A 22,109-nucleotide genomic window follows, 5' to 3' on the forward strand; every position below is an offset into this window, starting at 1 on the left:
TAGTCCGTTGCTAAAAAAAGAAATATTTTGAGAATAATTCAATGCTGTGACAGCATCATAACAGTGGTCATCATTTGCTTGAAAATGAACGACATAACAAAAATTTGCCTGTTCGATGTTTTTTTCGCACCCGACGTAGCTGGACAGTGGTAGAGTTCGTCGATGTGCCTTGCATTAGCGGCAAAGTGAAGGTAAGAAGAAGTTTCCTCTGCTATTCTAGGTATTTCGCACATATTTTTGCAGTCGGAAGAAATCTTCTACCAACGGTTGGTGTGTTGTTTGTGTGCTCGCGGTGCTCTGTTTGTAAAATTGTGTGAAATTGTTTTCAGGGTAAAAAAGAAAACCACGACAATTCGAGGCTTGTGCGAGCTGTCAAACGTGACGTTCAGCAGAATTCAGTGGTGTCATGTTTTTCGATTGCCAATTTGCATCGTCTTCAGTGTGTAATTCGGTAAAAAGAACGGGCTTGCCCGTGTGGAAAAAGGCAGTGAACTGAACATTAGCACCGACGGGTCGCCCGGAAAGTTGTTCGCAAAGTGCACAACCCGAGCGGAAGAAAATGTAGCACGAGCTGTCGCGGCCACCATCGTTCCGAAAAAAACCAGCAGCAGCTCTTTGCAGAAAAGATGTGTCAGACGGGAAGAGAGTGTAGCTGTGTGTAGAACTGTACGGCTATGGCGAGTTGCCGTCAAAAGGTGGCCTAACGGGCAGCACCAGCAGCCCCATTTTTCTCGCTAACCGAGAACGGGCACGGACCCGTGGTCAGTGGAAGAACGATACATTGTGTTCTTGTGCCACACTCTATGTATTGGACAGTTTCCTCTTCTTGCTGCATTCATCAAGCTGCCGCTTCTGGTTATTCCCGGAGCGAGGAAAAAACTCCAAATACGGGTAATGTCTACGGCTGCGGTGCAAATCGTCGTTGTCGTCGCCACCTCCCTTCCCTAGTGTGGAGTGTGTGTGATCCTCATGTACGTAGTGTGCAGAATGTAAAGTATGTACCACCGCGTCCGTTGTGCATGTTCGGTGACGGTGATTTTCGTGTTTCACAGTGCGGTGTGAAAAGAGTGAAAAATCGAGTGTATGGAAAAAATAGTGAGCATGAAAGTACGAAAGGAATAAATTCAGGTGTGGTGGTGTGAGTGAATGTGCGTGAGTGTGAGTGAGTGTGAGAGTATAGTGTATGTGTGTGTGTGTTGTGTGCGTGTGCATGTGTGGAGTTTGAAGACGTCGCGGGGCGCTCTGATATCAGCAGCAACAGCAACAAGAGCAGAAGACGACGTAGGTCACAGACGTAGAAACGTCGAAAAGAAAAGGGCTAGAAGAAAAAGGTTTCCTCGAGCTATCGTGTCTGCGAAGCTACCAACACCACCAAGAGCCCCCTTACGGTACGTACGTACAGACACAAACACACATACACACGTACACACTAACGTACGCACACGCCGACACGCGAGTATGTACGCATACAGCCGCAGCGAATCTAAGTAAGTGGCGGTCTCGCGGCTGTCAAGTACGTACGCGATGAATACTGTGTGTGCGGTGGTGTAGCAACGGATGTGTGTGTGCGCGGGTGAACGGATGAGGGGCGGCGAAGAGTGATTTTCTGGCACGTCGGTTTCTTCTCGGAGCCGCCGGTGTGGCGTACGGTAAAAGGCAGCGCACCGCACCGAAGCAGCAGCAGCAGCAGCAGCTGCAGCTACTACAGCAGAGTGAACACACGTACCACCCCGGCTGCGTTTCTTACCCGCCGTGGAGCGAAATGCGCTGAAGACTAGAAGGAAGAAGTATTTTGCCATCTTAGGGCATAGCGCAGCGTCCGGATGTAGTAGGCTCGGTGTGCTGTGCGCGTTGGAAAATTCACACAGGAAGTAGATTTCCGAAGCACGAGCCAGTGGCGTATGTGTATGTACATTAATATCTATATAGCCGGTATTTATGTAAAGGCGATCTTTATACATATTCCCATTCAGAGGAAATAGTGCAGCGTGTGCAAAGTGTATAGAAATTGGTAGTGTGTGCACAGAAAAGGAAAAACAAGTAAAAACAATTATCCATCCGGCTGTGTATGGGTCCGTCTCGGGTCCAGTGGGGTTGAAATCGAAGAAATTGTTTCAGCAGTGCCCGACATCATCGTTTGTTTCTGTGATGTGATTCGTATATTTAAGTGCAAATCCGTGCGACCGTGCGTGGAAAAGCTTGTGCTTGATGGCAACCTTTTGCTTTGTTTCGTATCTGAATTTCCCATCTAGGACGTGACGAGCGCGCGGGCAGGATAGAAGAGACATATAAAACTACGTGTGTCTGTCAGTGAAGGCAAAGGGAGGCGGGGAAGGGTGTTAGCGACCGGTAACCACAATCATACAGAGCCCCCCATCAGCCGTAGCGCGGGGTACGGGGGTTTGTGAACGGTGTAGCATTGCTTTGGTTTTTTGTGGGTCCGGAGAGAAGGAAAGGGCGAGCAAGAGAGGCCGAAGTGATACATCTCCTGTTTTAGGGGTGGTGTGCGGTTCCCTAACGGGGGGCGGAATACACTTCCGCCACCGGTCGGTTGTGGAATCGTAGTCGGAATCGTACGATGGCTCCCTCGCCAGAACTTGGGCAGCCCAAGGCGCCCGACAAACCTGGCAATGAGGCAGCAAAGCACGAGGGACAATCGACTTCCGGCGAAACGACCGATCGTACGTGCACCGCCAGCAGCAGCAGCACTACCACCGCCACCCCCACCGTCACCACACCATCAGCTACCACCGTTGGAGGCGTTGCCAGTGAAGCAACTGTGAATAATCGTTCCGGCACGGCCGACACCACGGGCGCTTCAATCAACAACAGCAAAGTAGGAACAACAAATGCCAGCCCATCCGGCGCTGCTGCTGTGGCAGTAGTACCGCCCGTCATCACAACGATGGCCATGTCGGCTGCGACAACGACCACTACGACCACTCCGGCTACTGCGGTGAAGGTATCATCGTCATCGTCAACCGCCCAAGCGCCGGCAACTGCTGCAGCAACCGCATCCAGCAGCCACGCTAAAGGGACAGAAAGCAGCAAGAACCCGTCATCTTTAGCTACCGCCGGTAACAACAAAGATAACAGCAGCAGCAGTAGCAGCACCCAGCCGTCGTTCGCCCAGGAACCGGTAGGTATCGCTCGTGCTCGTCTGTGCGAATGGGGCGCGGTGTACAGTACAAGTGACATCATTGTGGTTGCGGAATAACCCATTCCCAGATTCTTCCTATGCCTGCATTGCAATGCTTTTCTACTGTGTTCGGCGTTTCGGAGAACGGTCGTTGGAAATATTTTAGTTATTTTACCTAGGCAATGAAATGGCAAAATTTTCGGCCATATTTGCTAATCTGACGTTTGAAATTAAGCGAACTGTCAGAATAGGGTTCGATTTTGCAGAGTGTTTTCTGCTTGCCGAATTTGTGTGCTGCATGTTGCTGCGAGCGCGAGTGTGTGTATGTGTGCTGTGTGCTTTTGTGTGTGCCTTCTCTGTCCAGCACATTGCAATGGTAGTGTGTGTTGTGTGCATAATTGTGTGCGGATAGCAGGTTGCTTTTCATCATCGGGGAAAAGATGAGACACTCACACACGCGCAACACATCGAAGCTGCATAAGCGAAATGTCAAACATGTTGTGTTGTGTGCGGCAATCGTATGCTGCAAAGTACGCTCTGACCGTGTGGAACTAATGTTTCTTACAGAACTAGCGTTAAATGAGGGTGTATAACGTTAGTTTTGTGAAATTTGTAGAATATTGTTTCCTTTTTCTACTGTTTTTTTTGTAAATATTGGCGCACCTACCTATCGTGTATCGTCGATGCGATGAATTCGATGTTTTCGTATGTCATCAGCTTGATGATATGAAATGTATGGGTGTGTGTGTGTGTTTTGTGTGATTATGGCGAGATGATGAAAAAGTATGCTAGTGTGCGTGTTGGTCATCTGAATTTTATTTTGAACATTTTCATCACTAGGATATGCGAGAATATAGGAGTTTAGCGAAAACGCACGTGTATGCAATATGCAATTTGGGCATACACACCGACGACTCGGTGCAAATAGGAGTTTCTCATAGTTTGGGAATGTCCTAACTTTATCCTTATCTCGTGTACTCTAGAATATGCATGTTCGGTGTGTGTATACACAGAAATGACCAAATTGTTTGCAGTGTGTCTTCGTTGGGCATTTCATAAGAAGTTTGGATTGTGATTGTTTGACCCAGCACAATGCTAGTTGAGGTTTGATATTGAATTTGAATTTAACAGGACATTTTTTCTACGGTTCCATTTCAGCTCGCAACCATGAATGAAGATGCTTTGAAAGCTTTGCTGGATGAAGCGATCACCTACAAGTGCCCGAAAGATCGGGAGCACAAGAGCGCAACATTTAACGTACGTATTGCCAGTGGAAATGTGTGTTCCAGAATCGCCAGTCCGAGCTCTTATTAACGTACATTGCTTACAGGAGTTGCTGAGTAAAACGGAGCGCGAAGACCAGGAGCAGAACTTTTCCTTCACCAGCCGGCCGGTGCACAGCAAACGGGCCTCCGCGCGTCCGACGCAGGGCGGCTCGCTGCAGGACATTACGGAGGCGACCAAGCAGGAGTACGGCTACACCGAGTACTGCACCGGATCGAGCCTCTCCCACAAACGGCATGGCGGTGGGGGCCATGGTGGGTCCCGCAACAAGCGTCAAATATCGTCTGTTTCCTCGAGGCAGCGCGAGGGCGGCAGTCTGCCTAGTAACGTGAACGAAACGACCACACCGTCCTACATCAGTGAGCAGCCGTTCCTGAACGAGGTGCGCCGCCCGCTCAAGTCGACGTCGGCGAAGTTTGCTGCCAAAAGCAATGATTACGGCGCGCTGCTGCAATCGGCGCCACTGAATCCGATCGGTGCGAGTGATTGGAGCGGCCTGGCCGGGGAGGAATCTCAACCGGGTGCGGCCGGTGGCGGTGACGGTGGTACTGGTGGATGCACGGGCGCCGGGTCCATGTCGGGCGGTGGAATCGTTGGCTCGGGAACTGGTCCAGCAGCGCATACTGTTATCAATATGGGTGAACTGGACTCGGACGAGGGCCCATCCGGTCATCGCGGTTTCCGGGATATGTATTCCGGACATGCAAACAACGCACTGCAACAGGTAAGTGACCGATGCTCGACACTGGGCGATTGTGGATAAACTCAGTGTTCAGAGTTTGCAGAGGCAATTTGCTTTTGTGGCTGGTTGCTGATTGCTCAAGCACTCCTCGCGTTTATCCACAACACCTTGTGTGTCACGTCGTTGGGTTCAGGCATTAGGGGGAACGTAAAAGTACACCCACACCCATCTGGTTAATGTATTCAGTTGTGTATGTTTGTGTCTCAGAACAATCACTACGACTCAAGCGCGGACGAAATCGAAATGATGGGAATGGGTCCCTCCAACGGAACGTCTGCTGCTGCCGGTGGTACGAGCGGCACCGGTGGCGCTGCCGGTAGTGGCAGTGGAATGGGCGCCTCATCTATTACCACCGGTTCAAGCCTCGCGTACGGCGGAGGCTCGAGCGCAGACACGTACGGGAATGGAAATGGTAACAGCAGCAACAGCAGCACGTCCAGCACTAGCAGTAGCAGCGGCGGAACGAACCTCGTTGGCTCGTCGGCCGGAGCTGGCGGCATTTCGACGGCAAAGAAAACGTTCTGCTACCCGAAGCCACAGTACACGACACAGGCAAGCCTGGAGATTGGCCAGTCTTGCAGCGTGAACCGCCCATCGTCGGTGCATCATGTCGACAAAACCGTTTCGTTGCCAATGCTAGAGGCAGTCCAGCTCGGTTCCACATATCCGGCAGTGAAGTGCATGATCGACAGCAGCAAGGTGGATCAGTCCGCCATCAAGTCGGTGCTTTCGTCAAGCAATCAGTTCATATCCACCCCCAGAAGCAGTCTCACCTACCCGACAATACAGGTAGGTTTTTGGTAGCAAAAACGACCTTGCTTGTATCTTATATATATGCTTATTGATTGGCTTAATATCTCCACTCTTGTTTTTTTTTTTTTTAGCAAAAGTTCGACGAGAATGCTAACTCCGTGTCCCAGTTTGGCGGCGGTGGCAGTGGCGGTGGTCTAGGATCCTCGAGCAGTGGCAATCAGATGGGCAGCGGCGGCGGCAGTGGCAGCGGAACCGGGGGCAAAAAGCCTCGCAAACCCAAATCCGACCGTAACACTGTGGTGGTAGTGCCGGAAAATATTGCCGGCTATCGGGGCAAGTCCGACATCGAGGCCCTGGTCAGCTACATTGAAAACACGGACAACGATAAGTCGCAGCAGCCACAGCACCAGCTATCGCAGCAGCAGCAGCTGCAGTTGCAGCAGCAGCAACAGCAGCAGCAACAACAGCAGCAGCAGCAACAGTCATCGCTGCAGCTGGCGAGAGGCGGTGGCAACTTGAACAGTGGAAGCGGAGCTGGCGGAATGAATGCAAAGCATGCAAACGCCAAACAGACCGGTGCCAGTACCACCAACAACAGCGTGAGCGGTGGTGGTGGTGTAGGAAGCGTCGACACTGGAGGCGAAGAGAAGTCGAAGCGCAAGAGCGAAAAGAAACGGGAACGTGCGGCCAAAATGAAGAAAAGTAATTCGCTCGAGGAGCTTAGCAGCTGCAGTAGGAAGAAGGTGGAGGAAGAAAACACTCGGCAAAACCACGTCGAAAAGGCTCGTGCCCAGGAAACGGATCCGGCAGTAACGCTGCGCAACAGCAAATCGAAAAAATCTGCCCAAACCGCTGCCGCCAACACGAATAGTAGCAATGATTCCGCTGCATCGGCAACTAACTTAGCAGGCAATAACAAGGACGGTGGTGGTGGTTCCAGCGGCGGCGGCAAACGGTCGGAGCGAAGATCTTGGGGAACGGAGGAGTTAAGTTTCTTCGGCAACGATGCGTCTGCTGGTGCGGTTCAGGAGGACGGCGCTCCCACGACTGCATCGACGACCGTGGGTGGAAAGGGTAAAAAGGCCAAAGATCACAATGTAACGACTGCTGTACCGACTAGCAACAGTAAGAATGCCAGCTCTGCCGCAACGAACGTATCCGATGGGCCGTCGGCAGTAAATCATAACAGTAAGAAGCGCGACTCGCTACGAATGTCGGTAGAATCGTTAACCGCCCTTGGCGGTGGAAGCGTCGGCACCGGCGGAGAGGCGTCCGATTTTCACGTTGTCACAAAAAAGAAAAAGACAAAAAAGAAGGCACAAATTCTCGGCTCAGAAGATGCGACTAATGCTACCGTGACAGCATCGTCGTTGGTTAATCGGCGGTACCAAGGCGCGTCGGCCCCGATCCCTAGCGGAGGAGGCTATGCTCGAAACGCAAGCAATAGTGGTAACAGTGGCGGTAGCGGTGGTGGTGGTGGTGGTGGCTCTGCTGTAAGTGGTAACAGTGGTAGATACCATTCCGTCAGCAGTCATTTCACCGCAGATCGTGAGGTGTACATGAACAACGATGTATCGCGACGAAAATCGACTTCCTCTGTTCCACCGTCGGAAAAGTCTGACTCGAGCGATGCCGACTCGGTTCACTCGTTGCCGATCGAAACGAACGCGTCCCGCAAGCAGCAACAAAAGCCGCAGCAGTCGAAAGGTAAAGCCAATCAACAGCAGCAACAGCAGCACACTAGTCAACAGCGCCAGGGTACGGCAACGTCGCAGTCTTACGCCGAAATTGCACGTATTGCCAATGTGGAGAAGGCAGGACTGGGCACCGGTGGTGCGAATGGTGCTGGCGGAGCTGGTTTGTCCGCTGGCGCTGGAGATGGTTTGGGCAATCATGCCGAAGGCAGCTCGAGCGCTGCTGCCAACGCGAACGTGATTCAAGATCTCAACTCATCGGAAGCGTTCCCGCAACTAGTCGAATCGCAGCAATTCCATCCGCATCATCACTCGCTGATACCATCGCAGCCGGCGTCCGCTGCTGCGTCGTCGGGCGGCCCCCATCTGCAAGCACTGTCGCATGCCACGTGCAACAATAGCGGCGGAACTGTAAATAGCAGCACTGGGAATGGCAACAGCGCGGGTAGCAATAGTAGCAGCAGTAGTCATACACTAGGAGCTAGTGCAACGACGCGGGCAACGTACTCGCAAAGTTTGCTCACGGCTGTGAACAACTCGAACGATGAGACAAACAGACAGCAGCAGCAGCAGCAGTCCGCATCCGTTACTGCGACCGGTGCCACATTTGGCAGTGGTAGCAACGAACAGCAGCAGACTGGCGGATCACACACCGCCAGCAGTGGACATCCGGTAAAGACTGTTGCCGATGGTACCAAAGCGTCACTACACAAGTCGAAAAGTGTCGATAATAATGACATCTACTACTCGAACGAACACTACCCGGCGCTGGAGAAAACGGTCAAGAGCTATCATCACGCGAGAGCGAACAACAGTGCGGATCCGGTCACCGGCACGGGTGTATCAGCAAATGCGAGTTCCGCCAATGTGGCCAATGGCAAAAACGCGTCAAAAGCAGCTGGTGCTGCAATCGTTTCCGGCAGCAATCCCGCGGCTGCTTCAAACCCGTTGAGCTTCGGGCAGGTGGCCGCCGCTTCCAACGTTACTGGCACACAGACGTCGAGCCCCTCCAACCCCTCAGCACCGGCAAATCCGACAGCATCAAAGAAGGGCAAAGCGAAAAAGGATCTCAGTGGTAACGGGGCAAACACTGCTGCTGCACCACCACCGGCACAGCAACAGCAGCACGGCACGGAAGTGGAACAGTCGGCCGCCAGCAGTACCGAGTCGTGGAATCATGCTACGAATGCTATGGTGATTGACACTGATTCACACTCCACCACGATGTTACCGTTTGATACGCGAAGTCCCATGAACGGGGGGCCGGGTGTGAATACTATCCACTTCATCCAAACATCGCCCCAGCCACAGCAACAGCAGCAGTCTCATGGGCCCGCCGACGGTCCTTCGCCGGCGTCCCAGCAAACGTCTACGACTGGCAAGCGGAACAAAAAGGATAAACAACAGCAGCTTCCAACCGCGTCTACTGCGGCTGGAAATAAGGCAACCGGTAGTAGCAGCAACTCGACTACAGCGCCGGGTACGGCAAGCAACAGCAACAATCAGCTAACCCGAAATAAGAATCGTCCAGCGGTGATCATCGTGAACGACAACGAACCGAAATCGAACGAATTTACGTTCGGCTTCGATATCGACCAGGAGCTGCTGTTTGGAGATTTCAGCGAGGAAGATCGCAAGCTGCTCGAAGGGGGAGATGGCGCCAACTGTCGCGAACCGCCGAAAAGCAAGGGCAAGCAGCAGCGCCGCAATAGTGGCGGTACCGGTGGTACTGTGGCAGGCAGCGAACCGCCGGTTTCCTCGTCTTGCAGCAGCAACAGTACGGCAGTGCAAACGGCGGATCTCGATTACGGGTTGATGCAGCAACGCCAGCCGAAAGTCGCCCTGTCTCCGACGGCCCCACTAGACGATACGCGCAGCAGCAGCAAGACATCACCGTCGTCCGGATCGTCCTCCGTTTCGTCCTCGTCGGCGTCCCTGTCCTCGTCCACCACGTGCAATAGTTACCAGCAACAACCTGCGCACCCGGTGGTACAAATGGTTGCCGGCGATCCGCTGGGTGACGTAAATGAGGCCACCCACGATGGTGCCGTAACCGGCGCGAACATATTCCATCAGCCACCGCCGGTCGCTCCCTCGCTGCTGTTGCATCCGATCTACACGCAACCGCCCCCGACCCTACCGCCGCCACATCTCACCCCGGCGGTGCAATCGGTGGCCGGTTCCGTCCGACCGCCCCCAATACGGCATCACGTGCAGCAGCCACAGCAGCAGCAGCATCAACCGCCGCCGCCACCGCCGCTCCACCACCAACAGCACCATCACAATCAGTATGCTCTTCCACCGCCCGTTATGACACCGGTGACTGGTGGTGCTGTGCCGGGGGTCACTGCTACCGTTGCCGTACCGGTGAAGGATGCTAACGGTAATCCGGCTGCTGCTGCCGCCCCGCCTGTAGTGGCGATGCCGACCGGACATCTTATAACGGTTCCACCACCGCCGCTACCCTCCACGTTGGCGATTGTGCCGACGGCCGCACCGTACGTGTTGTTGCCGGCAGCGCCCGCTCTTCCGCCCGTTGCTGTTACCGCTCCGCTGATTGTTCCTGCAGCTGCTGCTGCTGCCCCAGCAGCAGCCCTGATCGTTCCGCAGCCGGCTGCCGTCATCAAGGAGCTTGCCTCACCGGCGACCGTGCAGAACGATTTAATCAACAACAATGCCACAACACACCACCAACCACAGGCCGTGGCACCGGCCATTGCAGTAACAAACAATAATAGTATTGCTCAAAGTTACCATCAGCAACAGCAACAGCAGCAGCAACAACAACAGCAACAGCAACTGCCCAAGGTTCAAATAATGACGGTTGACACTGCCGCGCAGACACATTCAACGGCGTCGCCATCGCAACAATCCTCTTCGTCGGTCGGCTCCGTCGAACCGACAACGAAGCCAGCGCAGCAACCGATGGTGCGTGAGAAGATGAAAGAGATCAATCTGCGTTTCATTGCACCAGAGCAAGTGCACACAACCGAATACAATCACGATAAGATTGTGTTTTTCGTAGGAACAGGTATGTGGTGCAGTGTATTTTAACTATTACGTAACGTGTAATTGTGGCGCTAGCAAAGCTATCGATCGAAGAATGTCTTTCTAAATACGAATTACATATTTTCAGCTTGGGAAGATGCCATTTGCGGTTCTACGAAGTACTACGAGGATAAGTAAAAGCGCGCGCGGCTGTGTGGTAAAGAAGAGGTACACAATTTCTACAGCAATAGGCCGTGATGGTAGAATAAACACAGCAAGAAGAAGTAATGAACGTCGTGAGAATTAGTCGTATCAGTGTATCAGTCACTAAGTCACATAGTTTGTAGATGAAAGGAGCATAAAACAAACATAACGCGCTTACTGTGAAACGTCGAGGTCAAAAACAATATGATGAACCGAAGCCTATGGTTTACGAAATCGACAAAAACAAAAGAGAAGGAAAAAAACGTAAACAGAAAATGCTTAGCATTCGCAAAAGTAGGAACCATTAGCCCCCGATGCCGATGATTCATTGAACAGGGTTCAGAGAGGATGCACAACCAACCGAACTAGAGTGCGCGAGTGTGCGCGCGCGCACGTTTGTGTGTGAGTGTTGTATAGTAGTTAAGCGTAAAAAAGTATATCTAACATATATATGATGCGTTTAAGAACGCTAAACAGCGAAACCAGTATGCATCTTCAACTAGGCGACGAATCACACCGTTTATGAACGCTCTGCTGCCCCGGATCAGTGTATTTAGGTATCGTTCGTTTTCTATTCTTTATTCATTACACAATGTACTAAGTTGCTCACAAACATGCACATCCGCACACTAACTTCGAACTGCACTTTTTATCCCTTCATCGCTGATTGTATCGATTTCTCTTTCCTCCCATTTGAATGCCACATGCTCTAAGATCTCTATTTTAGCAGCAAATGTTCAAGAGAGCGATACACGATGTTTGTTATGCAAAACGTAACCTATCCGTTCGTGCCATTTCTACCGTCACTGTCGCTAATAAACGAGTAGTCTCTACGTTTGAAATTGTGCACTGGTGGTTCCATTGCATCATTGCCATATGGGCAGCGCAGTAAGCAGTAAACCAATAAGCCGCCGCTATCCTTATACAGGAGCTTGATCCCTTTTTTCGATCCGTATCGAACACAGTTGTTGCTTCAGGCAGATTGCGCGACTGAATGTAAAATGTGCGTGTGCCCGTTCAGGAGAAAATCTCGAGGTGTCAGGTCAGGATGAGCTATGACGCGCACCCCATGTGATGGGTTTTCCGTTGTTCCATTCTTATTTTTTCCTTCTTCGTTTCACATTGCATTGGTCTAGAGAAAACTCCCCAACTTTCTACCTACTGTTGCATCGACAGTATCATTAACGTTCACAGACATTCGGCGTATTGGAACGTGTGTATGTGTGTATCGTTTGGGGGAGTTCCATTGCGTTTACACAAGCTCCACCTAAACATGGCACTACACACTACAGCGATACAGTGATGCAGGAGCAGCTTTAGCAGAGCGTTAGAACGGAATGTGACATAAAGTGGAAGAAGATGTAACCATGTGTAAGAATAGCGGAACCTTCTCCCTATCTACCTTGTAATAGCTGTTAAACACTTTAATTTGTGGGGTAGCGGAAAAATGAAAGATTGTTAAACAAAATAAAACCAGAAAAGAAAACAGCCGAAAGTCACTTAGGATAGTTTAGCGTACGATGGAAAACAAGCGATAATGATGGTAGCATGTGTTAAAAACAAGTAGGCATGGTTTTGCACCGATTTGCGCAATCGTGCTGGTGTGCTTGTGCGAGGCTGTTGTGTGTTGTACGGTGTGAATGGGTGGTGAATTGGTGGAGCACCAGCAGCAATCGGATGCTGAAACGTCTACTGAATTGTAGCGCACTGCATCCAGTGATAAAGCGAAACAAGCTACTATTCTACAAACAGCAATCGATTGTTGCTTGGCAAAAAAAGTAAAACGCTAGATATAAGAAGTATCGTGTGCGTGTGTGTGTGCATGAGAGAGAGAGAAAGAAACAGAACGAACGGGTGACTTGTGCGGGAAGTGTGAATGAATGTGTGTGAGTGTTGTGCGTGTTCTTGTGTAAAATAGTGCGTGCGAATAAATTATTACTGAAACGAAAACGGAGGAAAAAAACGGAAAAAAGAAAGGTAACATAACAACCAATGTGATTTTAGTAACTAAACGAGCGGTGATGTAGAGAAGAGAGAAAATACTGAAAAACGCTATAAAAAGGGAAGCAGAATCACGCGAAAGAAGGCAAACATTAGTTATGTTATATAACATTAGATGTAGTAAACAAGAACAAATAATAGTTAGTGGTGTATTGCACGGGGCTGCAGCCCTGCTGCAGTATGCAGTTACAGCAGGTGCACGTTCGAAGGATGTTCACTGCAAAGGCCGGAGATCGGGCCTCTGCCGGTCGCTAGGGAGATGCTATGCGGATGTACTCCAGGTGTGCAGTAACGTGCGGCAGCGTGATAAGTGTTAGGAAGATCTTCTCGTAATAATACAGAATCATCATCTTCCCGTGTGAAACATGACATGTGTGCACATGTCCAGGAAGGAGCCAGTCGTGCGGGGTGTGGAAGCTGCGAACTGCAAAGCAAGAGCAACGGCGAAGGGTAGGAGAAAAGAACAAAAATAAGTAGACCGTGACTGTGTGGAGAGTGAGGATTGAGTTAACAATCGTGGTTGGATTTTGGTAGTGGAGATCAGCAGCATGAACACAATCGTAATTCATACAATGCCAGTGAAATCACACACCACTCTCATGGGCAGTGAAAGGGAGGATGTTTGCATGTTACTAGAAATAAGAAAGAGAAAAAAGATACGCGGTCACGCGGTGGGGATAGCCGAAGAAACGGTCCTTCACGTTCGGACGGCTCGGAACGTGTGACAAGGCGAGTCAACTCACCAAACACAGCAGCATTACGGGGTTTAGGGGTAAAGGCTCGACTGCTAGATTGTTGTCATCAAACGTGGTGGTGGCACAGTCAGTGCAATGGAGAGGGAAACACGAAAAGAGCATGCCTTGCCGACAGTATCGTGTTTTTTTTCGTTCGTGTTTCTTCTTCTCACAAGCAAGAAGCCGCCATGCCGGTAAAAGTAATCGATCTAAGGACTGCAAAAACACACACGGATCAGAGCTACTGTAATTAAGAGTTATATTATATATATATATATACATACATATATACATATACTATATTTAAAGCCAAGGCAATTCGTTACTGTCCGTTGGAAGGGAGAGCAAGAGATTGAAAGAAGAATTGGAGAGCAGAAAAAGCGCAAACATGCACGGTTTGTGGAAGATGCAGTGTATGCAAAATGTGCGCGGTTGAATGAAGAAACATAAAAGTATGAAAAAACAGAAAACAAGCTGCTGGTGTTTGCTGAAAAGCATGGAAAGGAAAGAGAACGAGCTTTTGTTAGGAAAAGTCGATAGAAAGGCAAATGGTAAAAGAACATGGAAGGCAGACGGACTAGCGAAAAAAAAAAGCTTAAAATGTATAACTATAGTCATTAGGAAACTTAGGCAAAAAAGAAGGAATCAATGAATTCAACAAAAAAGTCAACGGGAAGAGCAAAAAAACGGAGCGGATAGCGCTTCGTGTGGGATTCGCATTATGTTGTGTTCGTTAAAGAATAAGAGCTACCTTTAAAAATATCAAAGGGTGGAAAAATTATTTCCGAAAAAAAAAAACAATAACACACAAATCCAGCCAAAAGCAAAAGAGGAAAAGCAAGCGTTGTGCAGCAATCGTGGCTAGTAAGTCCTCATTGGGCAACAACCCCCGGTGGAGACTGGTTCATGGAAAAAGATGGGGAATGGAGAAAAGGATAAAGAACAACAAATAACACATACAAACAAAATCGTGCGACACTCATTGAGGAAACTGCCTTCACGAGTCACAGAGAAAAGGAAATCATAGACACGGAAATGCGGGACGCGCCGTAAAAGCTGAATAACACGAACAAAAACAGACAGGCAGCAAAAATTTGTCCACGGGGCAGTAACAAAACAAAAAAAAACGAACACGCAAACATACCCACACATACATTAGATAGTTTCGGAAAAGAGAAAATTTACAAAAAAAATGAGTACGTCGAAGGAGAAGTAAAAAAAAAGAAATAATAAATTATGCTAGGAGCGCAAAACTGAAAAAATATAGAAATAAACTCAAAAAAAAAAAACACACAAACACATACACAATAATGCAACAAAAGTGAAAATGAGGAATAAATAAGTGGAGGAAAAAATCAAGCACACAAACAAATCCCCATTTACACACAACTTAGGATGCACGAAGAAGAAGTGCAAATGAAAATGCAATGGTGAAAAAATAAAGAAGAAATTAGTGGACTGTTAAGAAAACGCGCGAAAATGAGAAAGTAGGAGGAGTGAAGGAGAAAAGGAGCAAGAAGAGCATTGTGAACCCAAAGTTGGTAAGTGAGCAGAGAATGAAAGAGAAACACTAAGATATGAGGGAGAGGGAATGGAGGTTCTTTTTTTTTTGTTGTTGTTGCTAAAAATGGCAAAAACGCGCTAGTGTGCACGGGGGTAGAAGGATGGTGGCAAAACAAACGAGGGTTAAAGAAAATGATGCGTAATGAACGGTGGAGAAGGAAAGAAAAGGAAGTAAGGAAAGCGAGTGGCCGGTTTAGAGAAAGCGAGAGAGGGAATATATTAGAAGTCAGCAGCAAAACAACCGCCCCCTTTTCCCGCCCCCCATTTATCGTAATAGAAATTGCAATAGATAACAACGCAAAGCAGGTACACTGGTATCAACACACTTATATACGAACACAAGAACACACACACACACTTACAGCGATACAATACAATTACAATAGTTTTCACACAGAACAAGCAGAAGAGAAAAAAAACAAACAAGTAAAATACAAACACACTCACAGCTCGAAGTAAAAATATAATTTAGTAGTTAAGCTGACGTGTATAAGAAACGGAAGTGGAAAGTGAAAAGAGCAAATGGTGTGAAACCCTCCTTCCTGCTACCACCACTACCACTACTGTGTTGCGCATTTGCCCCAAGTACAGTTGCGCTATCCATTTCTGTTTAAATCTATCGTATTTTATCCTTCCTTTTCGAAATTAAACAACCAAATCTTATTTACATCCTTGTGTCGATTGTGTTCGCATGGAAAGTCTCTTCAATTGCTGCAGAAGCTATAAGCCTGTGCAGCGCACAAGCAAGTTATATTGTGTTCCGAATGCATTAGTGCTACATTGCCGTGTGTGTAATTAGAGAACATCTTTCGCTCTTTCGCTCAGCAAATATGTCTCGAACCGGGGAAAGGAATGCGCGCGCACAGTAGTGTGGGCGGTGGTGGTAGGGCGGAGGGCGGAAAACCACTACGGAGAGATGGAAAAATAAATGGAAACCCTTTTTTTTTATTTATGTTTGTAAATTATTACGCAAGAAGAAGATGAAAAAAACCGCAAGAAAATAGAATAAAAAAGAGTCAAAGAAAAACTAAACGCTATGCTAATATTTTGAACAATATCCGGAAAATTCAAATCATCAAATTGCGCACTGGTAACTATGGCAATGAAGGAGGTCGGTGTCGTGTTCAGCCATGGTGCCGTGTTGCTTGCCATTTGTGGCCTACCTTATGCCGGGTGTTAATAATTATTAACGGTCCAATCGCTGGCACAGTGTTGTTTCCCTGTGATTCCTGAAAGAGGGCGACACAGAAAATGCTAAGTGTGGTCAGCGCCTACTACTGCGTCGATGGAACCTCTGAGTAAACCGAGAACAAATGGGCTTGCCCGTTTTGCGGTGTTCAAGTGTTTCAAGGCGATCAGTTGAGTTGGAATGAACTTCGATCACTTTGCGATAGTTTGGGGAATGCAAATTTGTAATTTTCCGTTGTTTTCGTTGCGGAGAAAGAGAAAGATATCAGTCAAATAAATGTGTCTTCTCACATGTACCGCCCTACTACGATTCCGGACGAGTCGGAATCGGAATCAACCTAGTCAGCACCGGAGCAGGAAACGTGGGTGCGATCCGGAGAACCCATATCTACATTACTTACCTTTACCTTTGTGGCTTTCAGTGTGTTTCTGTCTATCTTTTCAAACAAGATTTCGGATTATACGATACGGTTAATACACAAACATAAAAGGACACTAGTTTCATAAAATGGAAATTGGCTCCGTCAAGGGTTTTTTTTTCAATAACTTAGCGTAACGAAGAAGGAGTGCAACTCTCCATCTGCTGAACATAAATATCATGTTTAGCATGTATGTTACAGTTAATATCATCTTCACCTGGGAAGGGTTGCTAAACATTACGAATGACCGTTTTCTATTGATTAAAATACCTAGTACTTTCCTAATACCTGTACAAAAACTTGGTGGGAGGAGCCAAAGCTACTTAAATGCTGCACTTCTTAGCTTTGTAATTCTTTCTTTAAAATCTTTTCATATCTTACACACAACATACATACACTCACATTAAAAATCTTTACACAGTTTAATGTACGTTCTATCTAAACAGTCTTTCTCTGGGTTGAGCTAACCTACCAACACTATGGGAGTCATCCCTTGGGAAGGTGCTCACACCATGGCTCACGTGTCTATGATGTACTTTCCCCGTTGCTGCGTTACGGTCGTGCCGGTTGGCATGGTTACGGACGACGCCATCTGCTGTGCCGCGGACGAACCATTCGGATCACCACCACCGCCGCCGCCGCCACCGGTGCTTTGCTGTGTTTGTAGCTGCTGTTGCTGTGCTGATTGTTGCTTTTGCTGTTGCTGCTGCTGCTGGGAGGAGGAGGAGACGATCTGCTGCTGCTGCTGACTCTTGGAGGTAGCAACGGTCGAGCCGGTAATGTCGGTCCGGAAGCTGCCGGAGCACTGCGAATCGGCCACGCTGCGGCCGTCCCCTTCGTCGCGCCGCGACAGGTCGGAAAACGGCGAACCGCTCCGCTTGACCACGGTCGAGAGGGAGTTCTCGGTCGAGGAGGACAGATTGCTCGTCAGCCCGCTGCTGACGGACGATTTCAGCTGCTTCTGCTGCTCCAGTATGTCGGCCGTGGTCAGATCGCTCGCCTTCACGATGTTCGGCGACACGTTGCTCAGCCACGGTTTGTTCGAGCTGGATTTCTTCGCCATCGTGCTTGCGCCGAGCGCGGCTGTCATGGCGGCGACGGCGGCCACGGTCGAGGTGGCGCTGCACCCGCACAGCAGATCGGACGGCGAATGGCAGATGGCACAGGCGCCCTCGTCCAGCTTGCTCGACGTGGTCGCGTTCATCTCGATCTCGTTCATCGCCTCGGCCAGATTGCCCACCGTGAGGGCGGCGCTCGGTTTGTTCAGCATCGAGGCGGCAGCTGCCGCGGCCGAACTGGCCCCTCCTGCCGCTAGTGCACCACCGACACCGGCACCACCACCGTTGCTGCCGTTGCTGCCACTGCCCTTGCCCAGGTCGGGCGATTCGTCGTAGTTTTTGCTGAGCAGCAGCTTCGACAGGGACGGCGCCAGCCCGAGCCCGATGTTGCGCTCGTGGTACACCTCCGAGATGGTCGGTGTCATCTCGCGCGACATGTGGCGCAGGATCGAGTCTTGGATCGTTTTCTGGCTCGATTTCGCGCCCGGCTGAACGTCCTTGCTGGACGAGGCGCCCGGTCCGGGGGCGCCCGCACCGACACCGCCCAGCGGTGGTGCGTGGGCCGAGGCTGCGTGCGAGGTCGCCACCTTGCCGCCGAGGCCCAGATCGGCCGGGGATGCTTCCGCCAGCGGCAGCATTTCGGCGTCGGTCGGCGAGAAGTAGAGCTTGTTCGCGTTCAGGTTCAGCGTACGCTCGTCGTCCGGCAGGGTCGAGAGGGGTTTGCGGGGCGGCGCGGCAAGGCTGCCGAGTGTGGCCGCCGATGAGATCTCGGTCCGGCAGCTGAGCCGATCGAGAAAGCCGAACTGGTCGACCGGCAGCTTCGAGCGACTCATCGTGCTGGTTGTGCTGTGCAGCGGATGGCCGTGGAGCTGTTGCTGGTGGAGTTGCTGTTGCTGTTGCTGCTGCTGCTGCTGCTGCTGCTGCTGTTGGTGGTGCTGCTGCAGATGCTGCTGACCGGCGGCGGTGGGGATGTGTGGCATCGGACCCATCTTCAGCTTGTTGCGCGTGCGCATACTCTGCAGGCTGTGCGCCAGCGAGGTGAGCTTGCTGCTGATGGAGGCCGCATTGGAGGGGCCCGGGCCACCGGGCGGCAGATCGAACGAGCGCTCAAACTCCGAATCGGAGCTGGTTGATTCGAGCACCGAGAGCGACTTCTGGCCGCCACTCTTGCCGCCGGCGACGCCACCCACACCACCAACGGACGACGGTCCGACCGCCCCATTGATGTTGTTGTAGACCGGGGCGAGCGGTGCGAGCGGCCGCAAACTCTCCACCATCGGCAGCGTCTGGCGGGGCGGCGGTAGCGGCGGCAGATGATGGCCCTGGTGGCCGGCGGCTCGGCGCAGCACGGTCGCGTGCCCCGAGCCCTCCCAGTCCGTGGCCGAGCTGGCGGAACTGGAGCTGTCCGGCCGGCGATGATGGTGGACCGGGTTGGGATGGTGGTGCACCCCGTCCGGTAGGCCGGCGTACCCGGACGCCAGCCCGGACGGGGCAGCCGTCGGCCCGTGGCCACCGTTCATCGTGCCGTGCAGCAGCCCGTTGCCATTGTTGGTGTACAGGTTCTTGATGCGCGTCTGGTGGGCCAGCGCGAGCGACACGTTCTGATCGACGGTTTGGATCGTGACCGGGGGGCTCGGTGTGAAGGCGGCATCGCTCTCGCCGCCACCGCCCGGTCGCGACACCTTGATCGTGCCGCGCAGGCTCGAGTAGCCGAGTCCCTTGGCGAGATGGTCGCTCTTGAGCAGGATCTGCTGCGTGGTGTACCCATCCGACAGCTCACTGTCGGTGGTGTTGGCCAGACTGGTGTCGAGCGCTGGTCCATTGGCGGACGGTGCCGTTTGCGCACTGTCCGTCTGGCCACCGTCCGGTTCGCCGCGGCGCCGCACGTACGAGATGAAGGCGCTGCGCGTGCTCAGGAACGGCACGCGGCGCAGCGGCAGTGGTGGGCGGGAGAAGTTGTAGCTCGACTGCGATTTGACCGTGACGGCCGGGGAGATGCTGCGTTGCTGCGAGTCGCCGCTCGTTGGCGTTGGACTCACGCTGGAGGACACCTTCAGCTGCTGCTGTTGCGTCACTTGTTGCTGCGACGACTGTTGCTGCTGCTGCTGCTGCTGCGCAGACTGTGACTGCGATTGCTGCGACTGTTGGGCGGTTGATTGTTGCGCCGCGGCGGCACCCTGCTCGTCCTGCTCGTCCTCCTCGTTCAGCGACTCCGAGCTGCTGCTCGACTCGATGCCCAAACTCTTGGGCGCCTCCTGCGTGTCGAACAGTGCCAGCAGCGCTTGCAGCACGAACTGGCAGTTGCGCCGGTTCGCCTGCTTCCCGGTGCGCAACGTCACCTGGTCCTGGCCCACCTCCATCAGGTCGAACCCGAGCGAGGCGAGCAGCTCGTGGCAGCCGGACACACGCCACAGCCGCACGCTCAGCGGCACATCGATCGCGCTCTCGTTGTCGGTCGCCTTGGACGGGAACTGCGCCACCACGTTGCGCATCACGCCAATGATTTCGTCCGCTATCTCCGCCCCGTGCACCAGCTTCGACAGCGCGTGCAGGGTGGTCGGGGACAGCCCGAGCAGCGCCTGCAGGCTCGCCGAGCACTGGGACAGCCGGTCTTCCGGGTCGCTCTGCGGGAAGAACACGCTCGACGGGATGCCGTTGGCGGCCGGCTCGAACCGGAACCCGACCGCCATCAGCAGATCCTTCCAGCCGCTCACCGGGCCCGCCTTGTTGTCGATGCTCTTCTGCGTCGTGTACATTGCGTTCTTCTGGCCGCGGTGGATGCGCTGCAAGCTTTTCTCCACCAGATGCAGACAGACGCGCAGCGCGTCCCGGCACTTGTCCGGCGTGCGCATCAGCTCGCACAGCGCCTGCCCGATCAGCGCCACCTTGTTGGACAGCCGCACGTTCCCGCCGATCAGGATGAAGCCGGCCCAGTTCGCCGGATGGGCAAAGTGTTTCGTGTGCTGCACGGTTTGCATCGCTTCCGCCAGCGCGCGGGCGGCGCGCGTGCCCTGCAGCAGTGCGGAGTAGAACGCACGCAGCAGTATCTTGGCGGCCGTTTCCGGCACGGGCCAGAGCGACACGAGCACGGCACCGGTGCCGGCAAACAGCCAGCTGCTGGCAAGGTTAGCCACTCCGCTGCCCGTGATCGGTTCGACCGAGTGGTACGAGCTCAGCACGACCAGCTTGGCGGTGAGCCGCATCGACAGCAGATCGGCCGCACTCAGTATGAAGTCGGACAGGGGCGGTATTTCCATGTTGGTGGTGGACAGGTCGGTCGGCTCTTCGTCGTTGTCGGCGCCGAGCAGCTCACCGGCCGCGCTCGGATAGAACCGCTTGCCGGTGCTCGGTGAATCGAGCACCTCGCCCGGGCTGAGCACGACCGCGCCCAGCTTCCAGCTCACGTTGGCGGCAAAGTGGACGCACTCGGCGGCCGGCAGCTCCGACACGATCGCCTCTTTGGTGGCGCTCGTGCTGACGAGCGGCTTCGTGTTGAGCATGTCGGACACCATGGCCGCCTCCTGCAGCGAGGCGGGCGAATCCGACCAGCCCCACGTGTCCGACAGCGAGGACGGTATCTTTGGTCCGCCGATCACGAGCGCACTGTTCAGCCCTTCAGCTGGGTGGGAAGGGAAAGAAACGTTCATTAGTGGTTGGGGTTCGATGGACATCAAGGTGCGAACATAGTGTGTGCAGGAGTGAAGATGACATTTTGGGGTTACGGGTCTATTTTTCTTTAAAAGCGCGACTATAATGTTATGAATTATTCACCAAATGCAAGGTCATTGAATTCCCCAACTGATATAGATAGCATTTCTTATGGAATTTAAATACCGTTATAACGTTTTTGAGGTTCTCCCACTTATTCTCCTTTGGCACAACAACCGCTGTCGGTCAAGGCCTATCTGTACCTCTAATGGCCTTGGCTTTCAGTGACTTTTGGAACACCCCCCATAGCAGGATAGTCAGTCCTACGTAAGGCGGCACGGTCCATTTGGAACCCATGACTGGCATATGTTGCTAAGTTGTACGAGTTGACGGCTGTACCATGAAACCGGCCCAACCGGAGGTTCTCCCACAGTTCCTTATAAAAAGATCGTGGGGTTCCTACATAGGCTTCCGAGACTTATTAGTACTCCGGATGGAAAACAATTCTGTCCGGCTTTGTAGGAGCCGGCGCATCTATCGAATAGTTCACCGTATCACCCATGCTACGATGATTATGTATTTAGGCTTAATGTCTTGATCGGTCCTGTGGTAGAGTCGTCATCTCGTATGACTAAAGAACAACATGCCCGTCATGTGTTTTTGAGAAAAGTGCTGGGTACAATTTCAGTTCCAG

At 51.9% G+C, this 22,109-nt stretch overlaps 2 protein-coding genes across 11 annotated transcripts in view; one reads left to right on the top strand and one right to left on the bottom strand.

Moving 5' to 3' along the window:
• Positions 1 to 172: 172 nt before the first annotated feature.
• On the top strand, positions 173 to 15,447 carry LOC121590917 (mucin-19). 6 transcript variants are annotated; one of them, XM_041911099.1, is made up of 7 exons: positions 173 to 191; positions 2,253 to 3,139; positions 4,298 to 4,396; positions 4,470 to 5,147; positions 5,352 to 5,954; positions 6,050 to 10,643; positions 10,749 to 15,447. In XM_041911099.1, the coding sequence occupies exons 2-7, from the start codon at positions 2,579 to 2,581 to the stop codon at positions 10,796 to 10,798; spliced, it is 6,585 nt and encodes a 2,194-aa protein (XP_041767033.1). In that variant the 5' UTR covers positions 173 to 191; positions 2,253 to 2,578; the 3' UTR covers positions 10,799 to 15,447. The 6 variants fall into 6 exon arrangements, with proteins under 6 accessions (XP_041767033.1, XP_041767032.1, XP_041767030.1 ...); XM_041911098.1 differs by lacking the exon at positions 173 to 191 and adding an exon at positions 314 to 330; XM_041911096.1 differs by lacking the exon at positions 173 to 191 and adding an exon at positions 337 to 891.
• Positions 15,448 to 16,783: 1,336 nt separating this feature from the next.
• The window catches only part of LOC121602743 (tetratricopeptide repeat protein 28), a 114,539-nt gene continuing 109,213 nt past the window's right edge, over positions 16,784 to 22,109 (bottom strand). For all 5 annotated transcript variants that reach the window (XM_041931514.1, XM_041931525.1, XM_041931533.1 and 2 more), the window contains one exon: positions 16,784 to 21,386. In XM_041931514.1, coding sequence (XP_041787448.1) covers positions 17,227 to 21,386 — 4,160 coding nt within the window. In that variant the 3' untranslated portion in view covers positions 16,784 to 17,226. The remainder of the gene's footprint in view (positions 21,387 to 22,109) is intronic.

The sequence above is a fragment of the Anopheles merus genome, chromosome 2R (genome assembly GCF_017562075.2).
Source record: "Anopheles merus strain MAF chromosome 2R, AmerM5.1, whole genome shotgun sequence".
NCBI lineage: Eukaryota > Metazoa > Arthropoda > Insecta > Diptera > Culicidae > Anopheles > Anopheles merus.